The 17385-nt window shown below is 44.4% G+C and overlaps 1 protein-coding gene across 3 annotated transcripts in view; it reads right to left on the bottom strand.

Annotated features, from left to right (window-relative positions):
• Nucleotides 1–4014: 4014 nt before the first annotated feature.
• KNTC1 (kinetochore associated 1) overlaps nucleotides 4015–17385 on the bottom strand; it is a 292839-nt gene continuing 279468 nt past the window's right edge. For all 3 annotated transcript variants that reach the window (XM_073586034.1, XM_073586035.1, XM_073586036.1), the window contains 2 exons: nucleotides 15003–15093; nucleotides 4015–4405 (listed from right to left, as the gene is read on the bottom strand). In XM_073586034.1, coding sequence (XP_073442135.1) covers nucleotides 4382–4405; nucleotides 15003–15093 — 115 coding nt within the window. In that variant the 3' untranslated portion in view covers nucleotides 4015–4381. The remainder of the gene's footprint in view (nucleotides 4406–15002; nucleotides 15094–17385) is intronic.

Genomic DNA, 17385 nt, shown 5'->3' with positions numbered 1-17385 from the left:
ATGATTACCCTGGACACCGCATAACCCCTAGCGATTCCATGGATGCAGTGGACTTCCATCTTCCTTCTGGGAATCAGATAGACAGGAAAGTGTGGCGCTCACCAGGGTCCCTGAGTCTAGAAGACCAGTCACCCTCTCTTCATTGACTTCCACAGTACACCTCTGTGGCCTCGTCAGATGGATAGTCCATGAATAATCCCGGACCTGCGCTGTGTGAACGTTGTTCCCGGCAACAGTTCTTCGGCGCATTCGCCGCTGCCCCTTTTTGGGACTCCACACCTTTCTGGGCAACCATCCCTGTTTGGGTCACTGCCCTCTTTCGGTCAACCAACCCTCCTTTGGGTGCACACCGTGGAATCCCCATGCCCTCTCAGGCTCCTCACCGCCTGTGCATGGCAGTCTGTCTGCCCCAACAGCGAGGCTCCGCACCGCTCTTCAGGGCTCTGCCCGGCTCCGCAAGGCTCTGCATAGCTACACTCCACTCTGCACGACTCTGCAAATTTCATGGACCCGCCGATCCACCGCCAGCCGCCCTTTGTTCGTGGACCCACCGATCCACAGCAAGCCACCTGGAGTTCGTGGACCCGCCGATCCACAGCAAACACCTGTTGTAGTCCTCCCAGGTACCTCCTGGACCGATGCTCGCAGTTTAGCACCAACTGTAGGAATTGCACTCAGGTGCAATAGGAGGAAGACAGAAGGCACGTTCCTTTCAAAGTTCATATGGGTTTATTGGCTTCATAAACCCAGAAGCACCAACAAAAAGGAAAACAGCCTTTAGAGCAGGCAAAACAAAGCATCAGTGTCCATAGCACAGTCCCTTAGCTCCTCCAGGCGCTATGTGGGATTTCCTGCTCTCCCAAGACACCAGCCACTGCTAACTCACATGGCCAGGTCACATGACTCTGACCTCACACAGGTCCTGGCAGGATTCTGCTCCCTCAGGCCTGTGGGCACACAGGCTGGGGTAATGTCTAGCACTCAGGCTCGGTCCGGAGCCACATACACAGGAAGTCTTCTCCCTCTCTGCACACAGACCATGTGCCAAGCAGCCTCCATTACATAAGCTGTAACCACACCCACATGGGAGGTATGGGTAGCCAAGCCCGCCCATCTCTCATAGCTACCCACAACCTGGACCTATGTGCACTAAAAGACATCTTAGTGCTTACGTGCACTAAAGAAAAATACTCTGTGTTACATCACAGGGAGCAGCCATCCCTGTGACACATACCTCCCATTGATCATGCGGCCATGAGCCTCCTTACAGTACATTAAAGTGATTTTATATTATAATGAAATTCAAGCTAACCTGTCAGTTGATTCATGCTGCCAAAACCATAAGCAGAATGAATTGTAGCTTTACTGCACGATTGTAGCCAGATATATTAATCTCTAAAATGCTCCGGCATTTCAAAGAAAATCTAGTCCAGCTCTGTCTCCAGCCGGCTCTTCACAGCGCCACTGCAGGTGACTAACAGATTTCTCCCTTGCATCAACATAGGGAGGGACCAGTCAATCAGCTCTAGCAGTTCTGGGTGAGCTAGAAGGAAAAGGTGCCAGACTAGTCTCATTTCTGGCTATCTACCTCTACAGGATCATCAAAGAATATGGTTTCTGAGATGCTGGAGCGTATTAGCGAATAATATACATGGCTGCATAGCCCACTGTTTGGGCAGTATGAATCGCCTGACAGGTTTTCTTTAATACAGCACACACCAAGGGAACTGTGGTAATAATGTTAATCAGGTTACTTAATCAAGATTTGAGGTTTCCGTTAAGAAAAGTTCCCATGGTTCGAGAAATATTCTAGTTCAATAACCGGTACAGTAACCTAAAAGAAAGAGGAAATGGGATGAATGAGTGGACAGTGTCAGATCAGAAATATAGAAATGACAGGGAACAGTCTTTTTCATGAAGTGAAATGAGAACTGGATCCCTTATAACCATATGACAGAGTACAATGATGTCATTGACAAGAAACAATTTTTTTACCTACAAATTTTCCACAATTCTATGGGTAAAATCCACACATAAAGCTCCGCGTACCCGTAAGAGAAATTGACCTGTTGTGGATTACTCAGTTTATGCAGCGTATCAAAGAAGCACAGTAGGCATCTGAGATCTATAAATCCCATTTACTATTCTGGAACTGTATGACTGTGTGCTTTTTGCACAGCAAAAATACTAAGTGTCAAAAACTTAAAGTGAAATGGTAAAGTGTTAGCATCACGCCGGATCCCTGCTCTGACAGGCAGGAACTCAGGAGTGTCTCTTCACTAACCCATGCTGCAGACAGTTCTTCCCTTCCCCATTCTCTGCATGCTTCCAGACGGTTCTCTAGCCATGTCCTTAGAGCAAGGATGCCTAAAGGGTCAACACATGCACTTGCTATTTCCTCCCCAGCCAATGGCTGAGGGACATTATGTACATATTGCTTCCACCCCACTGAGGAGGTGACAGAGCAACCTTCCTGTTTACAGTCTATGTTGTGTAAGGTCGCATACCAGTACAAGTTCTGTTTGCTGCACTCTGATGCAAACCCTGCCTGCTGCACTCTGAAGCAAATCCTGCCTGCTGCACTCTGACGCAAACTCTGCTGCACTCTGACACAAACTCGGCCTGCTGCACTCTGACACAAACTCGGCCTGCTGCACTCTGACACAAACTCGGCCTGCTGCACTCTGACACAAACTCGGCCTGCTGCACTCTGACACAAACTCGGCCTGCTGCACTCTGACACAAACACGGCCTGCTGCACTCTGACACAAACACGGCCTGCTGCACTCTGACACAAACACGGCCTGCTGCACTCTGACACAAACTCGGCCTGCTGCACTCTGACACAAACTCGGCCTGCTGCACTCTGACACAAACTCGGCCTGCTGCACTCTGACACAAACTCGGCCTGCTGCACTCTGACACAAACTCGGCCTGCTGCACTCTGACACAAACTCGGCCTGCTGCACTCTGACACAAACTCGGCCTGCTGCACTCTGATGCAAGCTCTTCCTGCTACTCCATTCAGTCTGTCCTTCTGGGTCCAGCTGCTGTGCGACCGTTGGTCTGTACTGGAGTAGCACCTGCCGTTCATCGGGAGCCAAGACTAACCTCACCATCAGAGGCTCTAGTGAACAGTCAGGTGATCGCTCAGTCACGCCCCTCAAGGGTCTCCGCGGTCCGTGGCACAGTGGTTCCACAAACCACATCCGTGACATAAAGAAAGGCAATTTGGATACAACACAAGCAAGATCGTGATAGAACAAGAAAAATTTCCTTCTGCCAGAAAGAGCTTTCATTGGAAATGGCTGGGTCGTTATGCCTTTTAATGTCCGTTTTCTGTGACCATTAAACATTTCAGGTACTATTAGCTCCTGACATTGGCAACCTGAAATCTCTTGCTAAATTTTTCCACCCCACGGGAAAGCAGCGGTTACTGATTAATAAATTTTATGTCCTTGGTCACAACCGAATCCAAACATTTAGGACTACCCCAGCATGCTTTAGCACAGATTGGCTATGGATCATTCTAACAGTCTACTATTTATCAACCCCATATTCAATCACAAGGAAGATCAACAATAAAATATTTCATAAGATTTTAACTTGGATGAGAGTTTCTTATAATGTGTTTTATGAGTTTTTGTTGTCATCTCATAAAACAAAGGGGCATGGGAAAATGAGAAGAACCGTAAAATCCATGACATTTGTATTTATAATTTGTTTTCTTTCCTGCACAATGTCAGCCATAATAGTGGTTATCTTGAAACGTTTAACAATGTGCAAGTATTTTGACATACTTATAGCTTTGTGTTAGCAGCCTCTCTGGCATTCATGTCCTTAGCCCATTAGTCATTTACATTTTTAGCACCGTTTTTCCCACAAGGTTGAAGGAAACCATGCTGAGTTGCCAGAAAAAAAAAGTGTATGAATGAAACAAGTTCTAATGAAAAGTACAGCACATAAATCCCATCATGATTCACGTTCAATCAAAACCAAAGATTGTGATCAATAAACAATTTAATATAATTTATTTCAACATTAATATACTGCATAAATGATATGGGAAAATGTGTACAGAAGAGGAAATTGTAAATATTTAAAGAATATACCAGCTATATATCCATGGAGATAAACTATGATTTAGACTAGAGAATGATCAAACACAGATAACGAAGAGCCTTCAAATGACAGGATTCTGCAACATAGCTTGCAAACTAAGTACGATAAATGTGTGTCAAGAGAGCTCACATAAATATTGCCATGTTAGGTAAGCACTAATAAACTGTAAACGTGCAGATTACAATAAGTACAATCAAAGAAAATTCTAGAATTTTTGTATACTCCTTATCCTTTGTAGACAGACGCTGCACAAATAGCATTATGCTTGTTCTTTTAGATATCCCTGTAAAAAAAAAAAAAAAGAAAATGAAATAATCATTTTGCAATGTCAATAGATGGTTTGTATTTCTTCCAGGCAGACCAAACAGTGAAGAATTACTGTTGTGAAAAATGTCACAGGATTTAAAGTAACAGGATTTTTTTTTCACATTTGGGTCAGAGAATTGTATTTCTTTGAAGTCACCGATCACAACCTAGGAGGCGGAGAGAACAGCATCATCAAGAGTCATGAAGGAAAAAACGGGACATGAAAAATTATCTATTCTTTAAATCAGGTTTTTGCAAGATTACAAATTTTGTTTTTTTAATAAAGATAGTGAAACAAAAACAAAAAAACATCTAGCACAAATATCTGATTTACACAGTAGGTAATTTTCTGAGGACACATTACCTTTAGAATGCAATCGCCAAATTCACAGGCCTGTTGGTGACATCATAGGATGAGGACTAAAAGACCTGGTTTTAGCCCCTTACCGACATATGACTGATGCTGGCTCACTTTCTGAGATCCCAGGAATTTTAAAAATTACAAAAAGGAAAATGGGCCAGTGCAAAAGTTTGGGAACCCTTGAGGATATTTGTGCTCAGATAACTTTGACCAAGGCTTCAGACGCACCCTGTAATAAAATGGGGGTGCGCCTTATAATCCTATGTGAGCATACCGGGGGCTGGCGGTGGCAGAGTGGGGTGACATGAGGCAGGGGCGCTGCTTTAGGAGGCCGGCGGCTGGAGAGGGGCGATGCTGTAGTGCCTGGGATCTCAGAAGGTGTTGGATCTGGGTACATTTTCCCTGTGATATTCCCTGTGGTGGGCTTCAGGAAAATGGACACCGGAGGCGCCACATGTGCAGATTGAGATCTCGTGAGACTAGATCTAGTCTCCTGAGATCTCAATCTGTGCATGCACCGCCAGATGCGGCAATTTTCCCGATGAAAGGACCTTAATAACACAGCACCATTTAAGGTACTGTCACACTTAGCGATGTACCAGCGATCCCGACCAGCGATATGACGCGGTCAGGATCGCTGGTACATCACTAAGTGGTCGCTAGTGAGCTGCCACACAGGCAGATCTCACCAGCGACATCGCTGGGGTCGCTACTTACCTGTCACACTAGGCGATCCTGCGTCCTCCCGCCCGGCTCCACACTCGTCGCTCGTCTCTCCACAGGAAGCTGACGACGAGAAACAGTCCTGGACGTTCTCGCGCAATCAGCGATAACCAGCGGGGGAGCGGGTTGTAGGTAAGTATCACACACAGCGATATCGCTAGCAATATCGCTATAATGTCACAAGTTATAGCGATATTGCTAGCGATATCGCTTAGTGTGACAGTACCTTTAGAAAGAGTCAAGTGTTAAATATATTATATGAATAACATATAGGAACAAGTCCAGTCAATTGAATAAATAAATACATGAAACCACATGTAGCAGTTTCTGTGTTTAGAAAATTAATACCTCAAACAATACCACTGATTCAATCAAATCAATACAGTAATCTATAGTGGTAAAGGAACAATACATTAGGTACCTTCTATGGTACAAAGCAGGGGTGGGGAATGTACGGCCCGCGATATCATCTGGTGAGGCCCGCAGCCACTTTGCCCATTTCTTGGCCGTGGGCCCTTTAATTCTTCAGAGGTGTGCGCTGTTTTGCGCAGGAGTCTGGTCACATGGGTGTGACACCATCAGGGGTCCTTTATACATTGCTGCCCCTCCAAAAGGTAAGAGCCAGGAGAAAGCTGACGTGATATGTGTTTCACTATCGTGTATGTTGTGATACCTCCGCTCGTCTATCGTTAGCAGGCAGGTCACAAGTCTATACACAGTACTCTCTCTCATCCTGTATCGTTACACTGGTATTATGTCATTGCAGGCCCCTACATCACCAGTGTGACTGCAACCTCAGCTGCATGGTGCATCATGCTCTTGCAACATTTTTATAACCTCCAATTATATTGTCCTTTTTCAACACTGTTATGGCTATTCTTAATTTTCAGTGTTTATTGTTTAGAAATTCTTTGACCCCTGCTGTAGTTATAAAATAAAACTGCACTCTATTCCCCCTCCCCGGGTCCACCACTGCTGCCGATGTCTGTTATTGTCACAAGGACAGTGAGGCAGCCAATCATGAGCTCTGCCCATGTACACAGATCACTCACTGATTGGCTGCAGCGTTGTGGACGCCTGCACCGTAGCCAATACTAGGCCCCAGGAGCAACACTGGAGGTTCACTGCTGGACCCAGAGAGGGTGAATAAAGCAGGATATGTGTTCCTTTATAACCGCAGCTGGGGACGAAGATTTTCTGAAAGGAGACAATCCCTTTAAACGCATCTTCTCCATCATAAACAGATAAGAGAGTCCTAAAAGAGAATTTGTGTGTGTGCGCTTTTCTCAAAGATTTATTTTAAAAGGGAATTACATCTGGGTTAAGATTTTTGGAAATTGTTGGACAAGGAGGTATATTTCCTTTGATAAGATTCTGTGTGTATTTTATTTAATGATTACCTTATTGTTCCCTGGGGAAGTCATTCCAGCCATCATATTTGGTGGGAGTTATTTAAAGGGCACCTGTCAGCAGTTTTGGCCGATATATTGTAAGATGTGGCCATCACCTCTCAGGACTTATAAAGAGCATTCTATAATGCTGTATATCTGCCCACGACCCGGAAGAGAAGAAAAATAAACTTATTATACTCACCTGTGGGGCGGTCCGGTCCAATGGGTGTCACTGGTCTAGGTCCAGCGCCTCCCATCTTCTTGCCATGCCGTCCTCCTGCTTGCTTTCTTGTGGTTGACGCAACCCTGCATCATCCACACAGGCTCCCGGCATTGCGTTCCTGCGCAGGCATACTTCTCTGCCCTGTTGAGGGCAGAGCAAAGTCTTGCAGTGACCTTTCCCGGAGCCTGCAGTACTTTGCTCTGCCCTCAACAGGGCAGATAAGTAAGCCTGCACAGCAGCGCGATGCCGGGGAGCTTGTGTGGATGATGCACTGACACAATCTGTCATTTTTTGCTTGGAACTACTTGCCACTGCAAGATTCCAAACTATAATAATCTTTATTATTACACATCTGTATATTATTCCAATTTCCTCCCAAATGAACCCCCCGAAAGGAGGGGTAAACACGTTGGCAGGCTATATAACCCTTATGAGTAATTTATGAGCAGGTCCATACTTGGTGACTGCCCTTGTTAATGCAATAGCAATGCAGGGGCACGACAAGGAGCATCAGAGGATAAGAGCAACTTTTCCTTCTCTCTCCCTATTATCAGTATCCCCCTTCTGCTCCTACCTGGTGAATATGTGACGAAGAGGAGAAACGAGAAACATTATTGGAGAGACCAAAACAATTTTTAATAATGAGCACCGATTGATTTGAACACTAGGACCTTACATATGTTGTCTTGATGGTCTATCATGTACATTTTGGCTACAAACCTTTAGGGTAACAATTAAAAGTTATTTTTTATTTATTTTCCTTGCTCTGCTGAAACTTTACCATTTTAAAATAGACCATTTTTTATTTTCAACCATTCCTGCTTACTTTTGGATGTGTGCTTTGGGTCATTGCCTTGCGGGAGGACTCATGATCTTCAACAGAAACCGTTTTTTTTTACACTGGGTAAGACATTTCACTCCAAAATCTCTTCATAATTCTCTGATTTCATGATTCCTGTGATATGGGGTCAATGCCTCCAGTACCATATGCAGCAAAGTACCACACAGCATTATGGATCTTCCACCATGCTTACCTGTTGGAGTTCTTTTCCTTAAAAACTTCATTGAGCAGTCTCTAAACAAACTGTTGCTTTGCATTGCCAAAAAGCTCTATTTTTGTTTTATCTGTCCACAGAAAATTTTCTTAGAAAGATTGTGATTTTTTTTAAGGTACTGTTTGGCAAAGATGAGTCTTTCCTATTTTTGTCTTTTCTTCAGCAATGGTTTCTTTCTTGGCCTTCGACCATAAAGCTTTGCTTGGTTTAGATTTTGGGTTATGGTTCTTGTTGAAACCTTGACCCATGACTCCTCCAGGTTGGCCTTCAGATCTCTGGATGTTTGACGAGGTGTTTTTTTTCCCCCACCATTCGCACTACCCTTCGAAGACATCAATTTTCCTCTTTTCCCTACGCCCAGGGAGGTTTTTGAAGGTTCGGTGCTTGGCAAACTTCTTAACATTACGCACTGTTTAAACTGGGATACCAAGGTCTTTGGAGATGGCGTTATACCCTTTGGAAGTCTTGTGTTTAATAATAATTGCAGTTCTGATGTCCTTAGACAGCTCCTTTGTCATCACCATTGTGACAAAAGAACAAGGCCTACTATATGGCTTTATAAAACACTGAAGTCATCATTCATTGGCTAATTCATGTCACATGGGCACCAACAATTAATTACAGGTGATTCTTATTTGTTATTTACCACAAACGAGCCAAAATGTAAAGGGTGCAAGTACCAGTCAGAATAGGTTTTTCTATTTTTCCCTCCCATTGTTTTTAGTTTTAAATTGTTTATCATTAGTTCTTTTGTATTTAACACGAGTGCTCCATGAAAAAAAAAACTTTCACTTGATTCATTTTTTTCAGGAGATATTCCACATTATGTACTTAAACTTCATGGGTGCTAATAATGATAAGCATGTGATAGGGGAAAGGGGGATTAGTTGAAAGAGTAGAGCGCTCGCTTAGAATGTGAGAGGTAGCGGGATTGATGCCCGCATCCTCCACCTCTTTAAGGAGTTAAAGCGACAGATGTGTGGTTACGACTGATGCGGTCACAAAAGCAGCCCCCCTTTTCATCTACGACCACTAACTACTTCGTAGCTGCAGGTCAACACTCAGTGGTTGTACGAAAACCCGGAGCCTCCTGACTATTTAACGAGGGATACTGCCGTCACCACGAGTCATGCAGATATAGGCACGACTGGTCAACTTGAGGAGGCGGACACCAAGCAGCAAGGTGTACTCGTTCGGAAAACAGAGCGCCTACAAGGCATAACCCTGGTGAGCGTAACCGCGATGGGCCACTGGCTAAACCTCTACCCCAATAGAGAAGTGGCACAGCAATTACATTTCTGCTTCACATACATTTTGTTTGTTTTTTCCTTCCAAATTCAGTAGAACACCAACCCTTGCTGATAACCTAAAATCCGCTCGCCAATTCCCTAAAATCTTGCAACCAAAAAATCCAAAAAGATGTTGAACTAGGTAGAATGGTGGGCCCCTTTCAATCGTTGCCTTTCCAAAATATCAGAATTGTACCTTTAGGCATTATTCCTTCCTAAAAAGGAACCTGCAAAATATTGTCTGATCCATTATCTGTCACACAGAAAAGGCGAACCGGTTAACGACGCTATCCCCCCAGAAGAAGCTTCTGTAACATACGCGTCTTTTGACAAAACAGTAGAATTAGTCCACACTGCTGGACCCAGCGCCCTACTAGCAAAATCAGACATAGAGTCGGCAATCCGCCTATTGCACCCGGACTGCTTCCACTTGTTAGGCTGAAAGGTGGACCAGCACTATTATTTTGATATGTGCTTTCCTATGGGATGTTTCATTTCGTTTCACTACTTCGCGCTATTAAGTACTTTCCTAGACTGGGTAGTCTGTTATGAAACAGGCAGCAATTTCTGATTCACTACCTCGACGATTTTTTGTTCGTCAGCCCTCCAAAAATTGAAATTTACATCACAGCATTTCAGCGTACTGCTATCACCCGAAAAAACAGTCAGACCATGTAATGTATTGCCTTTCCTTGGCATCGAAATAGACACCAATTCAATGGTTTTTCGCTTACCAGAAGAAAAAATACAGAAAACACTACAAATGTTGGAAGGTTTCTGTGAGGCAAAAAAGGTCACCCTCCAACAGATGCAATCCATGCTGGGTCTGCTGACATTCGCCAGCTGTGTAATGCCGGTCGGGCAGAGCCTTCTCTTGCCGGTTATTGTTGGCAACAGAGGGCATTTCCCAGTCTGGTCATAGAATTAGGATCACTCGCTCGTTGAAAGCAGACTTACTAATCTGGAAAACATTCCTACAAACCTACAATGGCCATTCTTGCGTCATGGCAAAAGAGATGTCAAGCAAAGACCTAGGGCTCGTGGTAGGAGGACGTAACAAAGAAGGTTTTGCAGCAATCTACAAAAACCAATGGTGCAAAGTCAGCTGGCCGAAGCTATGGACCATATCAAGCTGGGGGCGCGATTCCAGCCGTTAGAAAATTTCGCAATAGTATCGTCGGTGGAGCTATGGGGTACACAGTTAAAAAACGTGAACATTCGATTTCAAATGAAAAATCCGGGAACTGCAAGAAGCTTAAATTATATGTCTTCTGCATCCCCGCCCTTACTCGCTCTCTTATGCTGGCTAGCACTTCTATGCTTGAAACACAACATCTTGTGCTGAGCCTGATTAGTGGCAGATGAAGATGATAATCTTGTGAACTCGACTCCACTTTTCCGGGTGAATATCTCTCCTGCTCAAAGTCGGCCTGTCTGTTGTCCACTCCCTTTATGTGATGGGCTGATATGGATTGCAGGTTTCTCTCTGCCCAAGAGAATATTCTTGCCGAAAAGGCCTTTAGTTCCTCGTGTCTTGAGCTTCCCTGATGACGGAGATGTGTGACTGTCGTAACATTGTCCGAATAGACTCTTACATGGGTATCTCGGACTAGTGAAGCAGCTGCCCTGAGGGATTCTTCCACCGCTTTTAACTCCCTGAAATTCGAGGATTGACTGCTAATCTCAAATGTCCAGAGACCCTGGAAAGATGTGTAGGAAATAACGGCCCCCCAACCTCTCTTGCTGGCATCCACCTCCATGGTGACTAGCGGAGTTTGGACTCAAGGGACCCCGCTGTTCAGTTTCTCTGGACTGACCCACCAGGACATCGAGGCCCGTATCTGGGCTGGTATTCACATTCTCCTGTTCAGAGACCTGGGGGACCCGTCCCCACTCTGCTAGTATATAACTCTGCAGGTCTCTGGTGTGTGCCTGAACCCAGGCTACCGACTGGATACAAGACATCATGGAGCCGAGGACTGACATAGCAAACCTCATGGACACCGATCAGCTGCTTCGCAGGATGTTTATTTTTGCTCTCAGCTGAATTTGTTTCTCTCTGGGCAGGAATGTCTCTGTGTTTGAGAATCCAGGAGAACTCCCAAGAAGGTTTTCCTTTGGGAAGGGCCCAGATCCAACTTCTGAAGATTAACCATCCCAGTGATGTTAGTATCTGGGAAGTCATCCGTATGTGTTCCTGTAACACCCGGGCTGATGGCTCCACCAGCAGAAAGTCTTCGAGGTACGGGACAATACAAATCTGCTGATCCCTGATATGGGTCATGACTTCTGACATAATTTAGGTGAAAACTCGGGGAGCTGATGATAGCCCAAAAAGGAGGATGTTGAAGTGATAATGAAGTGTCCGTCTCCCCCCCTCCCGGATCACTGCAAATCTCAGGAATTTCCGATATTCTGAATGAATTGAGATATGATAATACGCGTCTCAGATGTCTATTGTTGCAATGGTGAAGCCCTTCCCTACCAAGGGAACTGCCGATCTTATTGATTCCATATTGAACCTTCTGTAGCAGATGAACTGATTCAGCGGCTTCAAATTTATTATCACTCTGTGGGATCTGTTTGGCTTCTTTATCAAAAAGAGCTTGGAGTAGTGACCCCTGTTCTCTCCTGAGAGTAGCAGATTCCTGAGATCTGACTTTAGGGCGAACTGGAGTGATTGCGAAGAGAGATGGGTGATTCTCAGTCTGTACGGAGGGTAGGAGGTAAATTCTATTCTCACCCCCTCCAGGATGGCATCTAGGACCCATGGACTGTTTGATATGTCCCGCCATTCCGGAAGGAAGTGGGAAATACACCCCCCTACTCTCTGGTGAGCGTCAAGATTTACGCTGACGCTGGTCCCGGGAGAGAAAAAGATTTTTGTCACGGCCTCCTTTGGGGTAGCTCCATCTTCCTGTCTTTCCTTTCCCCTTGTATTGGGAAGACTGATCCTGTGAGAGCCGAAAGAGTCTCTTGTTAGGACTATTTTTGGCTTTTTTCGGTTCTGGAAGGGATTTCTTCTTATCTGAGACTTTCTCTAATAGTTCGTCTAATGCTGGCCTGAACATACACTTGCCCTTGAAGGGAATGGAGCATAATTTGATCTTTGATGCCATGTCCCCTCTCCAGGATCTCAGCCACAGGGCACGTCTCTGAGTTAGATAGGGCTGCTGACCTAGCCGCTACTCTGAGGGATTCTGCCGAAGCATCAACTAGGAAAGCTGGGGCATTCTGGAAGAGTGGAAGTGAGGCAAGAATCTCTTCCCTGGGGGTCCCAGCTGCCAGGTGTTCTTCCAACTGTCCTAACCAGAGAGACATTGATCTGGCAACTGAAGTAGTAACCGCATTTGTGCCTAATAAGGCAGCAGACGTCTCTCCCAGGTCTTCCTGAGTAGACCTTCCATCTTGTGCTCTAGGGGATCCTTGATTTGAGAAGAACCCTCAAATGGCAGGATTACCTTCTTGGTTACCCGGGCAATCTGCACGTCCACCCTGGGTACCTCTGACCAGCACCCTGCAGTCTTGTCATCGATTGGTAACCTCTCCTTTAATTCTTATGGGGTACTTAGCCTTTCTTCTGGGGTCTCCCATTCCTCCAGCACCAGTTCCCAGATAATCTTGTGTATTGGGAAGAACAGTTTCTTTTTGGAAAGGAGGCCAAAGAACATCTCTTCCTGTACGGAATGTGTTGGTTTCTCCTCCTCAACTTCCATAGCCCTTCTCACTGCCGTGATAAGCTCCTCAAAGTTAGCTGCAGAAAAGTAATATCTCCTTCCCTGTAATTCTGGGTTGGACCTAAGTTCCTCTTCTTCATAGCAGTCCTCAGGCACAGAGTCCTGGGAGTCTGAGTCCTCCACCTGCTGAATTTTCGTCTTTCTCGCTGCTGAAGCAGTACTAGGGCCTGGAACTAGCTGGGAGATAGAAGCTAGAGAAGCCTGTATCTCCTGGGGTACAATATCCTTAATATCCTCCTTTAAAGAGGGCTGTTCCTCCTTTAGGACCTTCTCAATGCACTCCTGACATAGGGGTTTGCCAAGTGAGGAGGAGAGTCTTTTGGCACATATCACACACTTGCTAGTAGGGCCCTTGGATTTGCTCCTAGGTGCAGGTTCCTTGTCCCCCTGAAAGAGAGAAGGTAGAATTTAAGCTAAGCATCCTAGAACCTGCACCCTGAAGAACATCCAATGCCTGTGTACTTACAGGGATTGGAATAGCGCTGGACTCCATAGATGCAGAGCGGGAAGGATCATACTCCATGACAGCACAGTCTGTCCTACCTTGACCTTCTATCCAGGGCTCCTTAATAGGGCGACCGAACCAGCGCCTCCCTCCAACCTGAGGGGATCCTCCCCCAATAGTAGAATCCTCCATGGGAAACGAATCGGCATTTCTGATGCTACAGCGGGGCCACGGAGCAGGGGAGAAGATGGGACGGAGAGCTCGGGGAGGCCTCCGTCCGAAGACTCCCCCAGACCTTACCCGAAAGCGCGGACTGGGAGAGGACAGGCGTCCTGAATCCTGGGGGAACAGGAGCAGCGCTATGGAGAGGGAATGTAAGCCGACCACCTCCTGCTGCCCGGCTACGATAATTTCCCTATGGTGTCTGCCGCCGACACAGTGCACCCAGAATGACCTCTTCATCCCTACAGGGACAGGAAAAAACACAAGGAATGGAGGTAGGAGGGACTACTTGACCTCTTTCGTATTTCCTGTCCCTATTAGGATGAGAGGACGTCCTCCTGTGGGCTGTGGTGGGGGGTTATTAGAGAAAAATATGGTTCAGTGCCCAATCCCCCCCCCCCCCTTCCACCACTCCCCAGGTGAAGCACCAATTGAGATGCCCAACTGACCAATGGGGCTAAAGGGGAAAGGGCATCCAGGAACACCTACATGAGATAAAATCAGGTGCCAAGGACTTTCTCTTTCTCCCGGCTGACCCCTGGAAAATTTTTGGGGAAAATGGGAAATGATAATAATGTGTGCAAACTGTAAAGCGCTGCGGAATATGTTAGCGCTTTATAAAAATAAAGATTATTATTATTATGAGCAAGACTGAAATACCACTGGTCAGAAATGGAGAATTTGGTCTGGTCATGAAGGTGAAATAAGCTGAGGGGTGAAGAGATTAAGTATTGTAACTGTTCATATTATATTAAACTAAGAACTTATTATTTGTAAACAAAGCTATGTGGTAAGCTTGATTATGTGGTGCAGGAATGTAGGAGTAAATGAAGGCTTCCTGTAAACATGGTGTAGTTTTTTTTTCCCCACTTCACAATCTGCATTAAAATTTAGAAATCTTACAATTTTCACACTGCCCACTAGACACATTTTAGACTAATGTTTCAGGTGGCAGTTTTGGGTGATTATTCATGAGTGTGTAATGTACATTGGTAGATTATCATCATATTATTAGACAGACTAACTGATCTGGTTACCCCAATCACACCCACACGTTACCACAGTGATGAAGAAATAAATTGGTATGAATACGTGTGCGTGTGTAACAGTTAGGATTTACATTTTTACCTTTACAATATCCAGAGATGTCGCATTTCTTGGAAAAGGTTTCCCACGACGCTTCAGATATTCTGTTACAAGCTCAGCAGCATCATCCCAACTATAAATTATAGCAAGAAAAGTTCCTTACAAATCATATTGCAATATAAAAATGGAACACAATAATGTATTCGCACTAAAACACAACCAATCTTAATGAAGTGTGGCTTTATGTAATTTGAAAACGATAATACAGTACATAAGTTATCATATAGGGAACAGAATCAAATTTAGACCAAAAAAATTAATAACTGCAGTTCAGTTTTAGGTATGTTCATACTAGGCGTTTTTTCCTGCATCAAAACATGCACTCTTGGCAGAAAAGAAGCAGTGTCAAAAATGTAGGTTTTGGTGCGTTTTTCAGGATCCCAAAGTTCAGCTTGGTTTCCACCACAGAAGCATGAACACAGGTCACCAATGCAAGACATATGTTCATGAAAAAATACACATACAAATGTAACAGCTGGGGGAGGTGAATTGGTCTGGAATAATTTACCCAAGACAATGCCAGCGCATTAAGTATGTAGGTCATTGTTTAATTTCTCACTTTGGTTGGCCATTGAGTTGCTCAGGCATTGTGCAATCTCACACCTTGGTTGGCCACAGGCATTGTTCAATCTCAGATTGTGGTGAGCCAATTTTTACTTTGTACACATCAATAATTTAATTAAACTGTACTAATCCCAACTGTTATCTCAGGTGACCAAGACAAGATGGTAAACCTGGGAAAAATCACAAAAATAAATCTTTCACATACTGCTGTAATCTGTTTCACATACTGCAATTTTTCACCACTTTCAATGGGGGAAAAACGATGAAAAAACACTGAAAGTGGTGACATGCTCTATTGCGCAAAATAAAAAGAAAAAGAAAAACACAAAATACTGAGGACAAAAAAACAATTTGTGTGTAAGCAATTTCTGAAATCTCAGACATTGCTGGTACTGCAAAACACTGCATTAAAAAAAGCTGGGGTGAACACATAGCCATATTTCAAAAACCAAATAGATATAATATTGAAATTTACTTGGTGCTTTCAATAAATATTAGAAAAACCGAAAGAACAATGGAAGCTCAAATACCACAAAAAATGGATTTTTATTAAGTATATGCAACAATGCAAATTTTACATATTTTCATAATAAAAGACAAATTTTATTTAATAAATGCAACAATGCTGATTAAAAGCGGGTAACACCAACACAAAAAAATTGCTGCACAAATATCCTATGGTATAGATGGATGATGCATTCCCTGCATAAATGTATGCCCAGAAAAAGTTGTGCTTAATAAAGAATACAAAAAAGGTTATTTTACCAAAAAATGTCCAAAAGACTAGCCTACATGACCAAATCCTTATAAAATATGTATGTATATGCAAAGGCTAGTACCAAGTATTAGAGAGAAGTCTCTATTGATAGAGCAATGTACGCATAACAATAATAAAGCGAATAAAGTGACTGTGCAAACAGAAGAACCAATTCCAGACAAACAAGTCTACAAGAGGGACAGGTCCATGGTCCTTAAGGTATATAATTAAATTGCTATACTAGCATTGCCCAAGATGGGACAAATAACCGAGCCAAACAAGTCTCATTACCATAAGAAAGTGCTACAATAAAACACTGGTTATGCAAAAGGTGCCCAATGACCCCAACACGCGTTTATAGTACTTGTCTATATTTGCCCTTTTCCCTGTAACGCGCCATGGAATAAATGGCGCTATATAAATGTATAATAATAATAATAATCAGTGTCCGTGTGTAATACATGTTGCATCTGTGTGCCCCATCAGTATCACATGTACCGATGCCTGGAAAGCCATGATAATGTTTGCGCTGTTCCCTGGCGCCGGGTGCTGAAGACAGTTCTCATCATTCTCTCCTGCTTGCGCTGCGATCAGCGCTAACAGGGGACACCGTTGAGAGTTATATTCAGCTGATAACAGCAATAGCAGGCGGTGGCTGATGGGAATATTCATCTGCTGCCGCTTGCGCTATAAGTAAATAAATATACAAGAAAAAAACGGCGTGGGTTACCCTGCAATTTTCAAAACCAGACAGGCATGACTGAGAGCTGCGAGCTGCAACAATGATCTGCTGACAACTTCAGCAAGACTGGTTATCAAGAATAGAGGGGTCCTCACCCTGTTGGTTCCCCCCATTTTTGACAACCAGCCTTGCAAAATAAAGCAAACAGCTGGGGGCTGGTATTCTCAGGCTGGTAAGGTGCCAAGGCTATTTTCCCCAGCTGCTCAACAAAGGCACATCTATTAGATGCGTCAATTCTAGCGCTTTGACCGGCTCTTCCCACTTGCTCTGTGGAGGTGGCAAGTGGAGTTCATATTTGTGGC

This window comes from Dendrobates tinctorius, unplaced genomic scaffold (assembly GCF_039654945.1).
Source record: "Dendrobates tinctorius isolate UK_male_01 unplaced genomic scaffold, ASM3965494v1 ptg000090l, whole genome shotgun sequence".
Classification (NCBI taxonomy): domain Eukaryota; kingdom Metazoa; phylum Chordata; class Amphibia; order Anura; family Dendrobatidae; genus Dendrobates; species Dendrobates tinctorius.
This window is presented reverse-complemented; position numbering and strand designations above follow the sequence as displayed.